This window comes from Xenopus tropicalis, chromosome 5, assembly GCF_000004195.4.
Source record: "Xenopus tropicalis strain Nigerian chromosome 5, UCB_Xtro_10.0, whole genome shotgun sequence".
Classification (NCBI taxonomy): Eukaryota; Metazoa; Chordata; class Amphibia; order Anura; family Pipidae; genus Xenopus; species Xenopus tropicalis.
The window spans coordinates 151,862,873-151,882,227 of record NC_030681.2 but is presented as its reverse complement, the minus strand read 5'-3'; the positions used below and the strand labels follow the sequence as shown (position 1 = coordinate 151,882,227).

The 19,355-nt window shown below is 45.4% G+C and overlaps 1 protein-coding gene across 5 annotated transcripts in view; it reads left to right on the top strand.

Annotated features, from left to right (window-relative positions):
• The window catches only part of hmbox1 (homeobox containing 1), a 57,797-nt gene that overhangs the window by 1,360 nt on the left and 37,082 nt on the right, over positions 1-19,355 (top strand). For 4 of the 5 annotated variants that reach the window (XM_031903086.1, XM_031903085.1, XM_031903084.1 and 1 more), the window contains exons 2-3: positions 12,814-12,970; positions 18,154-18,630. In XM_031903086.1, coding sequence (XP_031758946.1) covers positions 12,939-12,970; positions 18,154-18,630 — 509 coding nt within the window. In that variant the 5' untranslated portion in view covers positions 12,814-12,938. Of the gene's footprint in view, positions 1-12,813; positions 12,971-16,223; positions 16,274-18,153; positions 18,631-19,355 lie in introns of all 5 variants that reach the window. The other variant, XM_031903087.1, reaches the window with a different exon arrangement.

Below are 19,355 nucleotides of genomic sequence, written 5' to 3'. Positions count from 1 at the left end.
TGCTCTCTCACTCTGACTGGCACCTACAGCACTCTCTCACTGCTCTCTCACTCTGACTGGCATCTACAGCACTCTCTTACTCTGGCACTTACAACACTCACTGACTGCTCTCACTCTGACTGGCACATCCTGCACTCACTGCCCTCTCACTTTGACTGGCAACTCCTGCACTCTCTCTGTGCCTGCCCCACTGCACTTTTTTGCCTTTTTCTTTTCGCTTGCTGCACCCTTATGTTGTGTTGACACTTTTTTAACTTTTAAGCCAAGCCCCTGGCAGTTTCACGCTGAACCCATTGAACTTGCATCCTGCCTGGCACATTATATACCCTGTGTTGCCTCTCACCCCCTGCACTCTCCCTGCTCCTGCCCTGTTGCACTCTCCCTGACATGGCACTTGCTGCACTCTCGCTGCTCCTGCCCTGTTGCACTCTCCCTGACATGGCACTTACTGCACTCTCCCTGCTCCTGCCCTGTTGCACTCTCCCTGCTCCTGCCCTGTTGCACTCTCCCTGCTCCTGCCCTGTTGCACTCTCCCTGCTCCTGCCCTGTTGCACTCTCCCTGACATGGTACTTACTGCACTCTCGCTGGTCCTGCCCTGTTGCACTCTTCCTGACATGGCACTTGGTGCACTCACTCTGCTCCTGCCCTGTTGCACTCTCCCTGACATGGCACTTAGTGCACTCTCGCTGGTCCTGCCCTGTTGCACTCTCCCTGACATGGCACTTAGTGCACTCTCGCTGCTGCTACCCTGTTGCACTCTCCCTGACATGGCACTTAGTGCACTCTCGCTGCTGCTACCCTGTTGCACTCTCCCTGACATGGCACTTACTTGCTGCCGGGTATGTTGCTGTATGTGACAGTGCACACTGCACAGGTGTGGATGCCCCTCTCGGCACTCTCACACTATTCCCTGCCCAACTGCACTCTTCTGACTGCTACTTTCTGTATTGACATTGCCCCTGCCCAGCTGTGCGCTCACCTTTCTCTCTTTCACATAATTGTCTGTCCCTTGTGCAACTCTACACTCTCAGACTTCTTTCACATATACGGCACTCTTGTACACCGTCCCCTCTTTAAACTGCGCTCTGTTTCTTCCCCATGTGCCAACTGCTCTGTGTACAGCTGTCCCCCACTCACCCCTGTAGCACCCCGCACATTTACCCTGCCCCATATACAACTTGCCCCTAGCACTTCTCCCTGATACACATTGCTGAATGGCACCCCTGCTTCTATCACTCATGTTTGTTTCATGCCTCCCTCTCTGCCCGGTCCTTGCACCCTGACTGACCTGCACCCTAGTCTGATACTTGCACCCTCACACTTCAGCCCGATGCCTAGGCACTGCCTTGCCAGCTAGCACTTAGCTTTCATTTGGACAAAACCTTTAAACTTGATGGTTTCGTGTCTGTTTTCCAGCCATAATTCCTGTGTATGTTACTATGTTGCCCAGTGAAGCCTGATACTTGTACTCATTGCACTCCTCGCACTGCACTAACATGCTGCTGTTTCCCTGCACTCTCACCCCACTTCATGTACTCTCAAACCTCCCTCCCTGGTATGTCTCATATGGACTTTTCTTCTGCCCAGCTGCACTCACTCTCATCTGTCACACTCATCACTCTGCCTGCCATGGTGGGTATGTCCCAAGTTTGGTCTCCACAGCCTTAGGGCTCTGGCACACGGGGAGATTAGTCGCCTCGCGAGGGATTTTTGGCGATTTGCCGAAATCGCCTGCGCAGCGCGTGCCATCCCACGGGCGACTTACATTTTGGCCGGTGGGATGGCAATCCGGGGAGATTAGTCGCCCGCGAACAGGGAGATTTGTCGCGGGCGACTAATCTCCCCGTGTGCCAGAGCCCTTAGGCCAAATTGAGATGATCTGATTATTTTTTTTTTTTTTGCACTGGGTCATCAACCCAGTTTGATAGGCCGGCCAGGGTAGCCCTTGACTGATGGGATTATTCTGCCTCCACTCCAGCTGTGCATAACTCTGCCCATTCTTTCAGCATTTTTCAGTTTTACTTGCAACACTCTAATACACACTGCTCTCTCTCAGCCCTGCGTGGCACACATTTGCTATCCACGTCTCAGTCCTGAACGTTCCCTTGCACTTTCACACTTCTGGCCCTACCTGTCTGGCACTCTGCCCTGTCCCCGGTGATATATACTTGTTAAACCTTTTATTTTCTGTTCTGTATAACTGTATGTGAATGTGTATAGGAGTCACGTCAAAAGATCAAAGTGTCTATCTGAATGTTTTTCATTGTCTCTGCAACTGTCAATCAGCCATTACTATCTGCCATTTATGTGCCTTATGGGTCTGTTTAACTCTTTGCTTGTGGGATATCCCTCTCTGCATGGCGTCTGTCTCATTAGAGCAAAGCCACAGTTTTAGTGCATGTTGTGCTGCCAGCGAGCAGACCTGTGGGGCTGGTTATACACGCAGAAGGTCCAAGTTCATAAGAAAGTCTGCGGTCAGCTTGGAGAGCCCTAGAATGATTTCCGTATGGGGCTACTGTTGATTTGTGTGTCTGGGATCGAATAAAATTGTTTGGGTTTCATTGACGCACCTGTACCCGGGCGCTCTTGTGACTTGGGGATGCGGTGCTCGGACATATTAACTTCTGGCAGCAGCCGGAGTGCTTGTGGCTCCCCAGAGCACAGAATAATTAGGATCCATTGCTCGTGGCTGAGGCTGTGCCCGTCCTTCATGTTTCCCTTCTCAGGGTTCATCTAAGTATAATGATTTGGATTAGAGTAATACAGATATTGGGTACTGACACTGACCTCAGTGGGGCTGATTCATCTGTAACATCTAGGGGCCCTAGGTTACATATATAAATATATATTCTATTGCCTGGGATAATAGCAGCTTTTTGTGTTTCCTCTTCCTGTATTAACAGTAGTGATTATGTATCTCCTGTAAATGTGTAAATGGCAGCATTAAGCAGGCAACGTTATCTGCAGCTATTGATTACATTCTTTAACCTTACAGCAGATTGCAGGTATCTGTTTCTCACTGTGCAACTCTTAGCACAGGGTGATAGTAGCTCTTTACCCCCGATGCCCGGGTTGCCAGCTGTATTTGGGTGTGACTCCCGTTTGTTGCGGATTTCAATTGCATTGCGTCCAATTAGGGATGCACCGAATCCATTATTTTAGGATTAATGAGAACTGCGCTCGGCACCTGGTGACAAAAAATGACATGATTTTAAAGATTTGGTTTGGGCAGAGGCATGGATTCAGCCGAATCCTGCTGGGGAAAAGGCCAGATTTTGTCCGAATCCTGGATTCGCTGCATCCAAAGTATCAGAGGTAAATGGGGATTGGTTTTGGCCTGTTTGGTCACGTTGGCATACGTTTTAATATGCTGTAAATCAGAGGCTCTCGGGCTGTGGGTCTGGCCCACTAGGGTGCCAGACTGGAGGCCAAGTTAAGATTAAATCGGTTTGTTCACCTTCAAATTGACTTTTAGTATGACATAGACATTGATATTTCTCTTCAGAAGCTCTCCAGTTAGGCATTTCAGCAGCTATCTGGTTGCTAGGGTCCTGTTTACGTTAGAAACCAGGCAGTGGTTTGAATGACAGACAGGAATGGGAATAGGACAGGATATGAATATAAACATAAGAAATAAAAAATAACAATAATAATACAATTGTAAGCTCAAGAGCAATAGATTTTTGACTGTTGAGTGACCCCCATTTGAAAGCTTGAAAGATGTGCAAATAATGGGAACGGCTGTGTTTCCCATTTCATTGAACTACAAGTCCCAGAAGCCCCCTGACACCCAAATGTTTGCCTGACGCTCCCAGTATACAAGTGGGTCTCCACCGAGATACTAAAACCAATTGTGATTGTTCCTGACATCTATTATTAAACATTAGTCAGCATGTCTGGCCCAACTTGGGAGACGTTTGATGGCTTATTAGCAAGAAGGATCGCTCCATTTTAACTGTCTGAAGAAATCTGCTTTTTTTTTTTTTTCCCTTCAATACTTCCTGTGCTAAATTTGGATTTTTCGTCATTCGCTGTTCATTTGGGTCACATTTGCACAGAGAAGTCCTTGAGACGCAGGGACACATTGTACTCTCCGCTTTGGAGTTCCTATAACACAGCAGTGCAAAAAATCTGAATAATTCATGAATTTTTATTTTCCTCCTTAAACAGATATCATGGGCTCTAGACCGTCTGTTCATCATAATTCATTTTAACTCTTTGCAGGGAAGGGAGAACCCGCCGCCCTACACGTGTGTGTGTGTGCGTTCTGTGGTCACGGACTGAGTTGTTTCATTGTGCTTGTTGTACTAAAAAGGCCAGATGTTTTCATGCCTCTGCATCTTTTATTGCGCCACACATAATAAATTGTTTTTAAAACTGGTGATCAACACAATGTGCGCAGGAGCATTTCAGCATTATATTTATTGTTAGGAGCCTTCCCTACCCTCCCCCAGATACCAGCAAATTCTTGGGAAATCCACTGTCTTCTCGTTGCATTAATCGGGTAGCAGGGGAAATATTTTCAAAATGTTTAGGGCTCTCCTAGGCCAAGTCATTGTGAGAGGGTTTGTCTGTGCCAGATGCTGGAGCTGTCAGAATGCCTTGTGTGCTGTTCTTTTTGCTTTTATGGAAAGACCCCCTTTCCTTAGCATATAACACTGCTGCAGATATATATATAGAAACATTGGGGTAACAGTCACCCTGCTATAGTTCCAGGGGTACCCAGGGCACAAATAAGCACTCACCCCAAATCCCCCCCTAACTGGCCTTCAGGCTGGGCCCCCTTAGCCCATAACAAGGTTACAGATATATAGAAACATTGGGGTAACAGTCACCCCGCTATAGTTCCAGGGGTACCCAGGGCACAAATAAGCACTCACCCCAAATCCTCCCCTAACTGGCCTTCAGGCTGGGCCCCCTTAGCCCATACAAGGTTACAGATATATAGAAACATTGGGGTTTCGCTTTGCTGCACTGCGGTCTCCAAAGGCTCCTCTAAAGTTCTTTACATTCAAGTCAACTCAAGTGCAGGTTTTTGTCTTGAAGGACAGAAGCTTAGTCTGCCTTGTGTCCCCAGATGTACTTGCAGTACGGCTAACGCCATCCTCTAAAACTTTATTTTAGTTTTAGTTCAGCAACATCGGGGGCCCAAGGGTAAGGAACAGGGACATAGGATGTAGTGCAGTTTAACTTTTTTTCTTGTGGGGGCTGATAGGCCATAGACTTGCATGGGGCTCCCTTGCTGCAGTTCAGCCGTGTCAGCATTAAATGAATGGTTTCCTATTTTGACGTTTAGGCAGGAAACAAAGCGTAGTGACAATTACCATATGCCTGCAATTTGGGGTATTAGCCAATCACACGGCTAATGGAACGTGACAGAATGCTAGGACTAGTCTCAAATCACTTTAGAGTTAATAGGAATCTCTGGCCCAGGGAGGCAGCTGTTGCCAGAAAACAGAGATCTCCGGCTGTTTCCAAGGGTTTTTGTTTTATTTTCTCAGAATGTGTTTCTGTATTAAAAGCCATGATTGGCATTAGCCCAGGGCCATATGGCGACTAAGCCATCCGGATTGGCTGTATGGGATATTATAGGTCTGGTGGGGTGGTAATTGCACTTACAGAGTCATGCCCATCATGCCCAGCATTTAGCGTGTGGGTATCATGGTATTTGGTCATTATCATGGCATCAGACTCTGAGCAGCCAATCATTGCCAGCCTCCTGAGCCATATAATGGTGTTTCGATCTGATTTCTGGCGATAGCTGTGACTTGAAGCAAGGCCGTATCCCTATCAGGGAAGGTTGCCTTCTGGCCTTTATTTAACCGGGCTAGTCGGTAAATCACCAGCTAGGGCAGATTTACCGGCAATTGGTGATGTGCGGGTCACAGGTGGGTTTGGGTTGAACTCTTCTGTTCACCCTCCCACCTGAGACCTAACCTGCCGGCTGCCTCTTCCAGCTTTATTTATAGGTGCGCCCTTGCATTGCCCCACCCCTTACATCATAGCCCGCCCCCAAACATGACGCCCTGCCCCCCAGCCAGAGGGCTGGTAATAGGGACAAAAAAAAGTGAGAACCCTAATATCAGAGTTGGAAGGAGTAGCAGCGTAGTAGCGCAGTTTCACCCAACCCTGTGAATCCAAACACTATAACCTCAATCCAAGACATTTTTCAATTCATTCTACTTAAAATTTAGTATGGTTTTTTTTTTTTTTTTTTTTTTTTTTTTTTTTTTAGAAAATGTGGCTTTTGCATTTCTTCCTGTCTCTCAGTTAAACTGTGTAAAGCTGATACATTTGTTGATATATTTTGGACCAGAATCAGGGAAAAAAATCCCAACAATGAATGTATGAGTTGTAACAGTTGTTCTGCCACTTTTGAGCATTTCAGATAATAATAAACAGTTTGAAGAGTCGGCCATCTGGCTTACTGAGCTGGTATATGGGGGGAGAAGTACAAAATAATCCATTATTCAAACGTTGAATTTCAGGAAAACAAAACAGAAGTCGTTATTTGTGGTGTTATACTTGAAAACATTAAGGTTGAAATCTAATTGCTGATTGGTTGCCCCGGGCAACATCACCATTAACGCTTCACTCCACTTTTTACACAGCATGATAAATACACCCCTAAGTTTTATGAAGATCCCAGTGTCCCCCATAACAGAACTGTAATTGAGGCCCAAGAAATGTGCCCTTTTTATGAGAAAAGTGCAATCATAATGCAAGCAAAGAGCAGTTTACCCCTGACCATTGACATGTGTATACAGGTATGGGACCTGTTATCCAAAATGCTTGGGACATGGGTTTTTTTGTATAAGGGATCTTCTGTAATTTGGATCTCCATACCTTAAGTCTGCTAAAAAAAATAATTTAAACATGAAATAAACCCAATAGGGCTGTTCTGCCCCCAATAAGGGGTAATTATATCTTAGTTGGGATCAAGTACAGGTACTGTTTTATTATTACAGAGAAAAGGGAATCATTTAACCATTAAATAAACCCAATAGGGCTGTTCTGCCCCCAATAAGGGGTAATTATATCTTAGTTGGGATCAAGTACAGGTACTGTTTTATTATTACAGAGAAAAGGGAATCATTTAACCATTAAATAAACCCAATAGGGCTGTTCTGCCCCAATAAGGGGTAATTATATCTTAGTTGGGATCAAGTACAGGTACTGTTTTATTATTACAGAGAAAAGGGAATCATTTAACCATTAAATAAACCCAATAGGGCTGTTCTGCCCCAATAAGGGGTAATTATATCTTAGGCTGATGCCACACGTGGCGTTTTTACGCTGCGTATTTTCTAATTCTCTCGGCGGCTGAAAAACGCCTGATATCATCATCCATAGAAATAGCTTGAAAAGACGCGCAGCAAACCACACAAAGCGGAAATACGCTAGAAAACGCCTAAGCACGGATTTTTCAAGCGTTGGCTGAAATACGCCAGTACTTGCAAAGCAAGCTATTCCTATGGATACGCAAAGGCAGCTGCCAGACCTAGCGGAAATACGCTGCGTTTTTTGCTATTTCGCACTATTAGCACCATGGCAACGGGATTTGCTTACGTCACCAGTTCTAGGCTGAAAAACGCCATGTGTGGCTTGTGCAGCGTTTTTAGGCTGAGAAAAAACGCCGCGTAAAAACGCCACGTGTGGCATCAGCCTTAGTTGGGATCAAGTACAGGGACTGTTTTATTATTACAGAGAAAAGGGAATCATTTAACCATTAAATAAACCCAATAGGGCTGTTCTGCCCCCAATAAGGGATAATTATATCTTAGTTGGGATCAAGTACAGGTACTGTTTTATTATTACAGAGAAAAGGGAATCATTTAACCATTAAATAAACCCAATAGGGCTGTTCTGCCCCAATAAGGGATAATTATATCTTAGTTGGGATCAATTACAGGTACTGTTTTATTATTACAGAGAAAAGGGAATCATTTAACCATTAAATAAACCCAATAGGATTGTTCTGCCCCCAATAAGGGGTAATTATATCTTAGTTGGGATCAAGTACAGGTACTGTTTTATTATTACAGAGAAAAGGGAATCATTTAACCATTAAATAAACCCAATAGGATTGTTCTGCCCCCAATAAGGGGTAATTATAACTTAGTTGAGAAAAAGGAAATACTTTTTCTGTGATTTGGAATTTTCTGGATAACTGGTTCCATACCTGTACCTACAGGGCCAAAGGCTGACATTATGAAGTGAGTGCTGGATATTCTTATTTATACAGTAATCTCCGCTAGCATTTGGCTATGAAGCCGGTAACACTCTGTACCTTCACTGCCGCTCTGTAATAATTATAATAAAATTGAATTAGAATTTATTATGCACTGTATTACAGTTTGCCCCCAAGCTTTCTGCCAGCCAATATGTACAGCAGCTCAATGCACTGAATAAATGAATAAGACACAAATGTCAGCCTTCAGCTTTTATATATATATTGTAATTATACCCAGCCGGCATTTCTATCCTTTATATTCCTTACAAGTGACTGTGTATTGACCTGAGGGGGATTATGAGACCTCCCGGTTGCCAGTATTCATATTCACAATGCCTGGTTGCTTAGGGTAAATAAGGCCCTAGCAACCAGATAGCTGGTAAATACCCGAAAAACCATAAAATAAAAAAAGACCAATTGCAAATTGTCTCAGAATATCAATGTCTACATCATATTAAAAGTTAATTTAAAGGTGAACTACCCCTTTAACGTATCGCAGAGCTTCCAAGGCACAGTGAAATAAAAGGCGCAAAAGGTTGCCTAGGTCTAGTAACCCATGGCAACCAATCAGATGTTTTGTTTTGAAACTGCTAGACTAGTGAATGCTACCTGTTGATTGGTTGCTATGGGTGCTACAAGACAAGCAATTATTACATTATCCACAGTGTTCCGGACAGGAGTGTCAGCACTTTTCTGCAGCCAGAGAGAACAATAAAGGGGATGTGAAGTTTTTTAAAAAGTAAAAATAATTACAAGTAACTTTGCAATATACATCAATTAATAATTAGCAGCCTTTTCATAATATTTAACCCTGCCCCCTGTTCCCCTGCTGATCTGGCTGGCTACTTTGTGACTGTAAATGTAACAGTAGTCGCCTCCCCTCAGCCTGTCTTCAGCCTGCATCCTCCCAATCCCACAATCCCCTGCTGCACACGTGATGTCAATAAGGAAAGGAACATCCCAGTGCAATGCATTGTGGGTTATGTAGTTCCTGCATGCTGTCTGTAAGCTGTGGGGAAGTTGTTACAATTGGTAACATCAATGTTTTAGTCCCTCCTCCCCTGCCAGGGTTTCAAATGATGCAGAAAGAGAAGATCAGTTTTGCAGCTGGATTTTGGCATTTAAAAATGGGATTTATTCCTACTGTTTGAAGGAACAGATTAAAGGATAGGGATATTAGTTTTTTTTGCTGTTTGGGGCTCTTTAACAGATTGGAAGCCTTTATAGGTGTAACTCAGCCTTGTAATCATCCATTGTTCTTGTAATTTTTCTATGTATTAATGTGAAATACAAAAGCGGGTGTTATGGGATTGTGAGCCCCACATCGCAGTTTAGTCGGAGGGAGTGAAGCCGGGACCGGCGCTAATTACTCCCCATAAAGATCCGCACGACACAAATCTATTCAGTGTGTAACACGGCTAACCTTATGGCGCTTAATAGGTGTAAATTTCCTATTGATTAGTCATGTACTTATGCAGCATAATGAGCGCATTATCCTCCTGTAGCGCCGGGGTCAGTTCTGCGGGAACAGCCATATTTCATAGGGATCCGGCACCGCCGAGTAAACGTCTCTCCCCCCAAATTAGCCCTGATAATCCGTCACCCCCGGGGACGTTCATCTCCCAGATGGATTGGCAGGGGCCACACCGAGCTAATTCCTTGCAAAGTGGCAGCACTCTGCCATAATGACTCAAAGCGGCAATATTTGTGAATAATGCAAAAAAAATAATTTGTCTTACTTCCCCTTACGCTCTGATATACTTTGGGAGAGATCCAGAATTTGCAGATAACGACTTAAAATTGTCCGACTTTGCACATTTGCGGATGATGTGATCTCTGCTTTATATGCAGCACCTGGAACCGCTTTACTGGCTTGGAACTGGTTAACTTAAAGGGAATATAAACCCCAAAAATTAAAGTTTCCGCATTTTAAAGGGGTAGTTTACCTTTACTTTAACTTTTAGTTTGTTATAGAATGTCATATTCCTAGCAGCTTTGCAATTTGTCTTCATTGTTTATAGTTTTTGAATTATTTGCCTTCCACTTCTACATCTTAGCAGATTTCAAATAGGGGTCACTGACCCCGGCAGCCAAAAACTATTACTTTGTGAGCTTACAATTTTATCATTACTTTTTATTACTTATTTTTCTATTCAGTCTCTCTCCTATTAATAATCCAGTCTCTCATTTAACCCACTCCCTGGTTGCTAGGGTAAACAAGACCCTAGCAGCCGAATAGCTGTGTATACTCTATATATCTTTACCTTGTTATGGGCTAAGGGGGCCCAGCCTGAAGGCCAGTTAGGGGGAGATTTGAGGTGAGTGCTTATTTGTGCCCTGGGTACCCCTGGGACTATATCTGTTACCCCAATGTTTCTATATATCTGTAACCTTGTTATGGGCTAAGGGGGCCCAGCCTGAAGGCCAGTTAGGGGGGGTTTGGGGACAACACAGCAGGGTGTGACATTATTTTTGCCAGCTTGGGGCATGGTGGGATTTTAGTGCCCTTGAAGGGTTAAACCTAGCCCAGGGGTATTGTTATATAGTGATACTGTGCAGTTGGGGTGATGGTAGCCATTCGGCTCGCCCATGTTTGCAAGAAGCTGGAAGGAATGGAAAGGTGGTTGATGCCATTATAAGTCGGCAGAGGGGTCGTGGGGGGGGAACCTATCTGGGTAGGAAGGCAGAGAGGACTGTGATTTTTATGGGAGCAAAGGTAAAATAGTGCTTAGTGCTGCTTGTTTTGCCGAGTATAATCAACTTGATATGATCTGATCCGGGAACGTTGTGCTAAAAGAAATAATTGCCCACATACAGCAGTGATAAAATCTACTGATTTTTATACATTATTATAGAGTAAGGGCTGGGCCGCGAGTCGGACCCCCAGTTCCTACTGCAGACTTCTTGCTGTTGGCACCAGTTGGACATGGCGTGATATTAATTAGTCCTCCCTCCTATAGATAGGTACAACCCACACACCTATGATATACTCCTATAAACTGCCTGTAACAGGCCCCTCCCCCTTACCCATCATTCTGTGTGTGTGTGTGTATTACATAGTAACTGCGAATTTATGGGGGTAACACCTAGATGTAAGGAACTGCTCTGTGGAACATACAATGGCACGGGCAGATCCGTTTGTGTGTGCCAATGGCACGGGTATACCCCTGTGTGTGTGTGCCAATGGCACGGGTAGACCCCTGTGTGTGTGTGTGTGCCAATGGCACGGGCAGATCTGTGTGTGTGCCAATGGCACGGGTAGACCCCTGTGTGTGTGTGCCAATGGCACGGGTAGACCCCTGTGTGTGTGTGCCAATGGCACGGGTAGACCCCTGTGTGTGTGTGCCAATGGCACGGGTAGACCCCTGTGTGTGTGTGCCAATGGCACGGGTAGACCCCTGTGTTCCAATGGGCATAGTAACAATCATTTTTGCCCCGTCCCTGAATGGTTGAATTGGGGTTATAGTGGAAGGGGCAGGAATATCCATGTAACGCTGCTGCCTGCCAATGCCCCCCCCCCCCCCCCCGTCTCTCTCAGGGCCCCGCTGCCTGGCTTTTCAATTAGCTGCTATCTCTCAGCCCTATTGGCATCAATCGCCATCCTATGAGATCCCTCCTTTGTCTCATTTCTCTGAGATACAGCGGTTTTAGGCAAGTCTGTCTGATCTTTATTCCAAATATTCCCCCCCCCCCTCCAGTCTGTGCTAGCCGGTGTCTTCCCTCTGTAATCAGCTGGCATGTACCTACCTGCACTAGTGGCGCACTAGGAGCTTATATGTAAAGGCCATGTAAACCCCAATATAACAACTTGCCTAATGAAATACATTTCATTCTAAGTCACTTTCATATACAGGAAGGATCTGCCTGACTGGCTGTGTGTCTCTCACTATTGACTATTAGAGTAACCTTGTATGTAAGCCTTCACTCTAAATGTAATCATTCCCAGTTCAGGTATTCCCCTGTACTAAGCACAATTCAGCAGGAACAGCCCCCTAAGTTTGCTCATAGCCTGTACAGAGAGATACCATAAAACTATGGCACATAGGGATTCCCCTGTACTAAGCACAATTCAGCAGGAACAGCCCCCTAAGTTTGCTCATAGCCTGTACAGAGAGATACCATAAAACTATGGCACATAGGGATTCCCCTGTACTAAGCACAATTCAGCAGGAACAGCCCCCTAAGTTTGCTCATAGCCTGTACAGAGAGATACCATAAAACTATGGCACATAGGGATTCTCCTGTACTAAGCACAATTCAGCAGGAACAGCCCCCTAAGTTTGCTCATAGCCTGTACAGAGAGATACCATAAAACTATGGCACATAGGGATTCCCCTGTACTAAGCACAATTCAGCAGGAACAGCCCCCTAAGTTTGCTCATAGCCTGTACAGAGAGATGCCATAAATACAGATGTTGATTTGGTTCAGTATTCTACTGAATCTCTCACGAAGGATTCGGGGTTTGGCCGAATCCCAAAATAGTGGATTTGGTGCTTCCCTACTTTTTATGTCTTGTATTTAAATTTACTTTGTAACTTTGTTGCCTCCTAATCTTTCTGTTCTGTTTTTTCCCTCTAGATCACACTGACCCTAAAGGCAGATAGGAAGGGACCCGTTACTGCCATATCCCACCCAGGACAAGAATCCACGGTGCCCCGGCATGGTGTCCAGCAACTTTTGGCCTCACCTTTCAACCAATTGATATGCGTCCTTCAGCAGACAGCAGTGCTGTGAGGTAAATCCCACTTAGGGTACCATGTGTATTCCCCCTAAAGGTGCCCGGATTGAATGCCAGTTAGGGTACCATGGGTATTTCCCCTAAAGGTGCCCAGATTTGATGCCAGTTAGGGTGCCATGGGTACTCCCCCTAAAGGTGCCCAGATTGGATGCCAGTTAGGGTGCCATGGGTACTCCCCCTAAAGGTGCCCAGATTGGATGCCAGTTAGGGTGCCATGGGTACTCCCCCTAAAGGTGCCCAGATTGGATGCCAGTTAGGGTACCATGAGTATTCCCCCTAAAGGTGCCCAGATTGGATGCCAGTTAGGGTGCCATGGGTACTCCCCCTAAAGGTGCCTAGATTGGATGCCAGTTAGGGTACCATGGGTACTCCCCCTAAAGGTGCCCAGATTGGAAGCCAGTTAGGGTACCATGGGTATTTCCCCTGAAGGTGCCCAGATTGGATGCCAGTTAGGGTACCATGGGTATTCCCCCTAAAGGTGCCCGGATTGGATGCCAGTTAGGGTGCCATGGGTACTCCCCCTAAAGGTACCCAGATTGAATGCCAGTTAGGGTACCATGGGTACTCCCCCTAAAGGTGCCTAGATTGGATGCCAGTTAGGGTACCATGGGTATTTCCCCTAAAGGTGCCCAAATTGAATGACAGTTAGGGTACCATGGGTATTCCCAAATGAGCCACTTAAGACCTGCACACAGTAGGAAAGTGGGATTGATTTTCTTTTATTTACACACTTGAACCATTACAAAAAAGGCCACTGGTCTGAATCCAAATGGCTACAGAATCTGCTTATACGGAGCAGCTGGCTAGCCAAATAAATTACATTGGCAATAACCAGTTATGGTTCTATAGGCTCAAGCATTCTAGCATTCGCCCTATGTCTATGAGAAAGGCATCTCTAAGGAGGGAAGCAGCTCTGCTATATATATATAATGTTGTGGTGACACTAATTCCGTGGTATTTTTTGCCGCCATCCTTTGTGATCCAGAACTGGGTCCGGATTCTGTTGGATCATGACAAGGTTACAGCTAAATTAAATGACAACATTGCCGTCGGGCCACAGCTCCAGGTATATCCAAGGACTCATTCACCCCAATTCTCACCCCAATTAACCTTCAGGCTTACCTTGGAGGAGCGTTTAGGAGAGCAAGCAATCCCCCCCCCCCTCAAACTGACCGCCATGGCCCAACAGCACCATGGGAAGCCCTGCTGTAAAGCATATGCCGGAATGAGCAGAACATACGTCCTTGGGGCTGGGATTAATTGAAAAGCATAAATCTGACGCACACCTTACCCAGATTGGCATCTCCTGACAGGCACCCAAGATAAATAGTTAACCAGTTAATTGGATTTAGGCAACATGTTCATTTTCTGAAGTGTCAGTGTCACTAGCTTATCTCATATTGACTCCCGTTCTCCTTGCATAGCTCTCAGCCCACCCATAAATTGTCTTGTTACACAGACACCCCCCCCCACCCACCATTCATCTTCGTTATGACAACTGGCCTGTCTCCATTTAATTTAACTCGGCTCTACTAGTCCCTACCCAGGGGCAACAAGCCCCATATACACAAAAAAAGGTTTATTATGGACACACAGACATAATAGAAGGTAAGTTAGAAGGATTATCTTGTCCCTATATCCCATTCTACATATAGGCTCAAGAAAATACAATAAAGTACCTTTCAGTATACAGGTATGGGATCCCTTATCCAGAAAGCTCAGAATTACGGAAAGCCCGTCTCCCATAGACTCCATTTTAATCAAATAATTCAGAATTTTAAAACTGATTTCCTTTTTCTCTTTAGTAATAAAACAGTACCTGTACTTGATCCCAACTAAGATATAATTACCCCTTATTGGGGGCAGAACAGCCCTATTGGGTTTATTTCATGGTTAAATGATTCCCTTTTCTCTGTAATAATAAAACAGTACCTGTACTTGATCCCAACTAAGATATAATTACCCCTTATTGGGGGCAGAACAGCCCTATTGGGTTTATTTAATGGTTAAATGATTCCCTTTTCTCTGTAATAATAAAACAGTACCTGTACTTGATCCCAACTAAGATATAATTACCCCTTATTGGGGGCAGAACAGCCCTATTGGGTTTATTTAATGGTTAAATGATTCCCTTTTCTCTGTAATAATAAAACAGTACCTGTACTTGATCCCAACTAAGATATAATTACCCCTTATTGGGGGCAGAACAGCCCTATTGGGTTTATTTCATGGTTAAATGATTCCCTTTTCTCTGTAATAATAAAACAGTACCTGTACTTGATCCCAACTAAGATATAATTACCCCTTATTGGGGCAGAACAGCCCTATTGGGTTTATTTAATGGTTAAATGATTCCCTTTTCTCTGTAATAATAAAACAGTACCTGTACTTGATCCCAACTAAGATATAATTACCCCTTATTGGGGCAGAACAGCCCTATTGGGTTTATTTCATGGTTAAATGATTCCCTTTTCTCTGTAATAATAAAACAGTACCTGTACTTGATCCCAACTAAGATATAATTACCCCTTATTGGGGGCAGAACAGCCCTATTGGGTTTATTTCATGGTTAAATGATTCCCTTTTCTCTGTAATAATAAAACAGTACCTGTACTTGATCCCAACTAAGATATAATTAATCCTTATTGGATACAAAACAATCCTACTGGGTTTAATTAATATTTTATTTATTTTTTTAGTAGACTTAAGGTATGGAGATTGAAATTACGGAAAGACCCCTTATCCGGAATACCCTTGGTCCCAAGCATTCTGGATAACAGGTCCTATACCTGTACATGGATTCTATATTTTTTTTATTGGTTTTAAAGGGCAAGTTCACATTTTCATGAACTTTTAGCAAGATCTATTCTAAGCAACTTTTCAGCTGGTTGTTTCTTAGGGGACCTAAGAAATAATTCCAAATCATTTTCTATCGTGTTAGTTGAACAAAATAAACTTTACTTTCACTGTATAAACTATTTTTTTTTTTTTCCTTCAGTCTTGGAATTTACAGTCATAGCCAGCAGGCCGGCGCCATTTTGTTATTAAGGCAAGCTTAATTGTAATAAAAAATCTGAGCTGTCAATCATATATTGCCTGCCCCGCCTCTATGCCAAAGGCATAGAGGCGGGGCAGGCAATATATGATTGACAGCTCAGATTTTTAAATACATTTATAACAGGTATGGATGATTTCATTAAAAAATATATTTTTTTTTACTTATTATCCTACCTTATCTCTTTCTTTTCAGGCCCTATTCATCTTTTATTTTGATTCCAAACCTTCTCCCTGGTTGCTAAGGTAATTAACGTATAGAAATCATCATTGAACATTGAAAAGTTGCTTAGAATTACGGTTTTTCTTTCCAGGTTGCAAAAAGAAAGAAATTGAGGCAGACTTCCCCTTTAAAGCTGAACCAGGTTTTACGTAGAGTAATTTTCCCGTGCAGTTAGTTCTGTTGATATTTAGTGTAAGTGTCTGGGAACAGGTACAGTTCCCATGAATCTATTACCAGCCTGTCTGTATTCACAAGTGTCTACTGGCTTTTGTTTTACATACTCGGCATATTTTATACATGTACCAACCGCCCGTGTGTATTTGTTATACTCTCTTATGGGAAAGGAATGGAGCCACCTGGTCATTGCTTAATATAGCGGCCTGCCCTTTCATCTCAATAGCACAAATAAGCACTTGCCCCAAATCCCCCCTAACTGGCCTTCAGGCTGGGCCCCCTTAGCCCATAACAAGGTTACAGATATATAGAAACATTGGGGTAACAGTCACCCTGCTATAGTTCCAGGGGTACCCAGGGCACAAATAATCACTCACCCCAAATCCCCCCCCCTAACTGGCCTTCAGGCTGGGCCCCCTTAGCCCATAACAAGGTTACAGATATATAGAAACATTGGGGTAACAGTCACCCTGCTATAGTTCCAGGGGTACCCAGGGCACAAATAAGCACTCACCCCAAATCCCCCCTAACTGGCCTTCAGGCTGGGCCCCCTTAGCCCATAACAAGGTTACAGATATATAGAAACATTGGGGTAACAGTCACCCTGCTATAGTTCCAGGGGTACCCAGGGCACAAATAATCACTCACCCCAAACCCCCCCCTAACTGGCCATCAGGCTGGGCCCCCTTAGCCCATAACAAGGTTACAGATATATAGAAACATTGGGGTAACAGTCACCCCGCTATAGTTCCAGGGGTACCCAGGGCACAAATAAGCACTCACCCCAAATCCCCCCCTAACTGGCCTTCAGGCTGGGCCCCCTTAGCCCATAACAAGGTTACAGATATATAGAAACATTGGGGTAACAGTCACCCTGCTATAGTTCCAGGGGTACCCAGGGCACAAATAAGCACTCACCCCAAATCCCCCCCTAACTGGCCTTCAGGCTGGGCCCCCTTAGCCCATAACAAGGTTACAGATATATAGAAACATTGGGGTAACAGTCACCCCGCTATAGTTCCAGGGGTACCCAGGGCACAAATAAGCACTCACCCCAAATCCCCCCCTAACTGGCCTTCAGGCTGGGCCCCCTTAGCCCATAACAAGGTTACAGATATATAGAAACATTGGGGTAACAGTCACCCCACTATAGTTCCAGGGGTACCCAGGGCACAAATAAGCACTCACCCCAAATCCCCCCCTAACTGGCCTTCAGGCTGGGCCCCCTTAGCCCATAACAAGGTTACAGATATATAGAAACATTGGGGTAACAGTCACCCCGCTATAGTTCCAGGGGTACCCAGGGCACAAATAAGCACTCACCCCAAATCCCCCCCTAACTGGCCTTCAGGCTGGGCCCCCTTAGCCCATAACAAGGTTACAGATATATAGAAACATTGGGGTAACAGTCACCCCACTATAGTTCCAGGGGTACCCAGGGCACAAATAAGCACTCACCCCAAATCCCCCCCTAACTGGCCTTCAGGCTGGGCCCCCTTAGCCCATAACAAGGTTACAGATATATATTATATAGGTATTTAGTTTGTACACAGAGTGCAAGCTAATGAGAGGTTTCTATATTTATATAGAGTATTCAGTGTATCTGTTTATAGAATGTACATTAGAGCTTAGTCAGTGAGAGTTGGGGACACAAAGTACAGTAAGTAAGCGCCTTGCCCCCTGCAGTGATAATATAAGGATATTAATGATTTTTGCTTCTAACCTGCAGCCTGACAGAGACCATGTCACATTACACAGATGAGCCTCGATTTACCATAGAGCAGATAGACCTGCTACAGCGCCTTCGACGCACGGGAATGACCAAGCATGAGATCCTCCATGCGCTGGAGACGTTAGAGAGGCTCGACCAAGAGCACAGTGATAAATTTGGCAGGAGGTCCACGTACGGGAGCAGTTCCTATAGCAACAGTACCAACAACGTCCCAGCCTCTTCCTCTACAGCCACCGCTTCCACGCAGACTCTTCATTGTGGGATGTCTCCCTCGCCGAGCAACAGCTGCGACACCTCTCCGCAACCTTGCACTACCAATCAGAACGGGAGGGAAAGCAGCGAGAGGGTGGCGACGTCCAATGGCAAGTTGTCCCCAACACGGTACCATGCTAACAGCATCGGCCCGAGGTCGTACAGCTTCGAGGCCTCCGAGGAAGATCTAGACGTGGACGACAAAGTGGAAGAACTTATGAGGTCAGTAAGGTGCATTGGGCAGTTGTTTGGTCGCTGGGACTAGACACACCTCCTTAGCGGCCCTAGCTGGGGCACATTACATGGGCAGCCATGGGGAGGTATCTTTTCTTCCAATGAGAAGTTCTGGTTTTCATTGCAGTTGGGTTTGTTATCAGTGCTGCAGTGTTCGGCCATCTTTACCCTGCTGGCTAACAAGCCCAACCCAGTTTATTATGTGCAATTGATCCTTGGATAATACATATTCATGTGCTGCCCACAGAAACCTCATTGGAAATAATTACTGTTTAACTGGTTGTATTTACCCCTTAGCTTTGCTTGGGTGGCTGGGATGGGGCGCTGATAGTGGCTGGGGCCGGGATGGGGCGCTGATAGTGGCTGGGGCCGGGATGGGGCGCTGATAGTGACTGGGGCCGGGATGGGGCGCTGATAGCGGCTGGGGCCGGGATGGGGCGCTGATAGTGGCTGGGGCCGGGATGGGGCGCTGATAGTGGCTGGGGCCGGGATGGGGCGCTGATAGTGACTGGGGCCGGGATGGGGCGCTGATAGTGACTGTGGGCCAGGATGGGGCGCTGATAGTGACTGTGGGCCAGGATGGGGCGCTGATAGTGGCTGGGGCCGGGATGGGGCGCTGATAGTGGCTGGGGCCGGGATGGGGCGCTGATAGTGACTGGGGCCGGGATGGGGCGCTGATAGTGACTGTGGGCCAGGATGGGGCGCTGATAGTG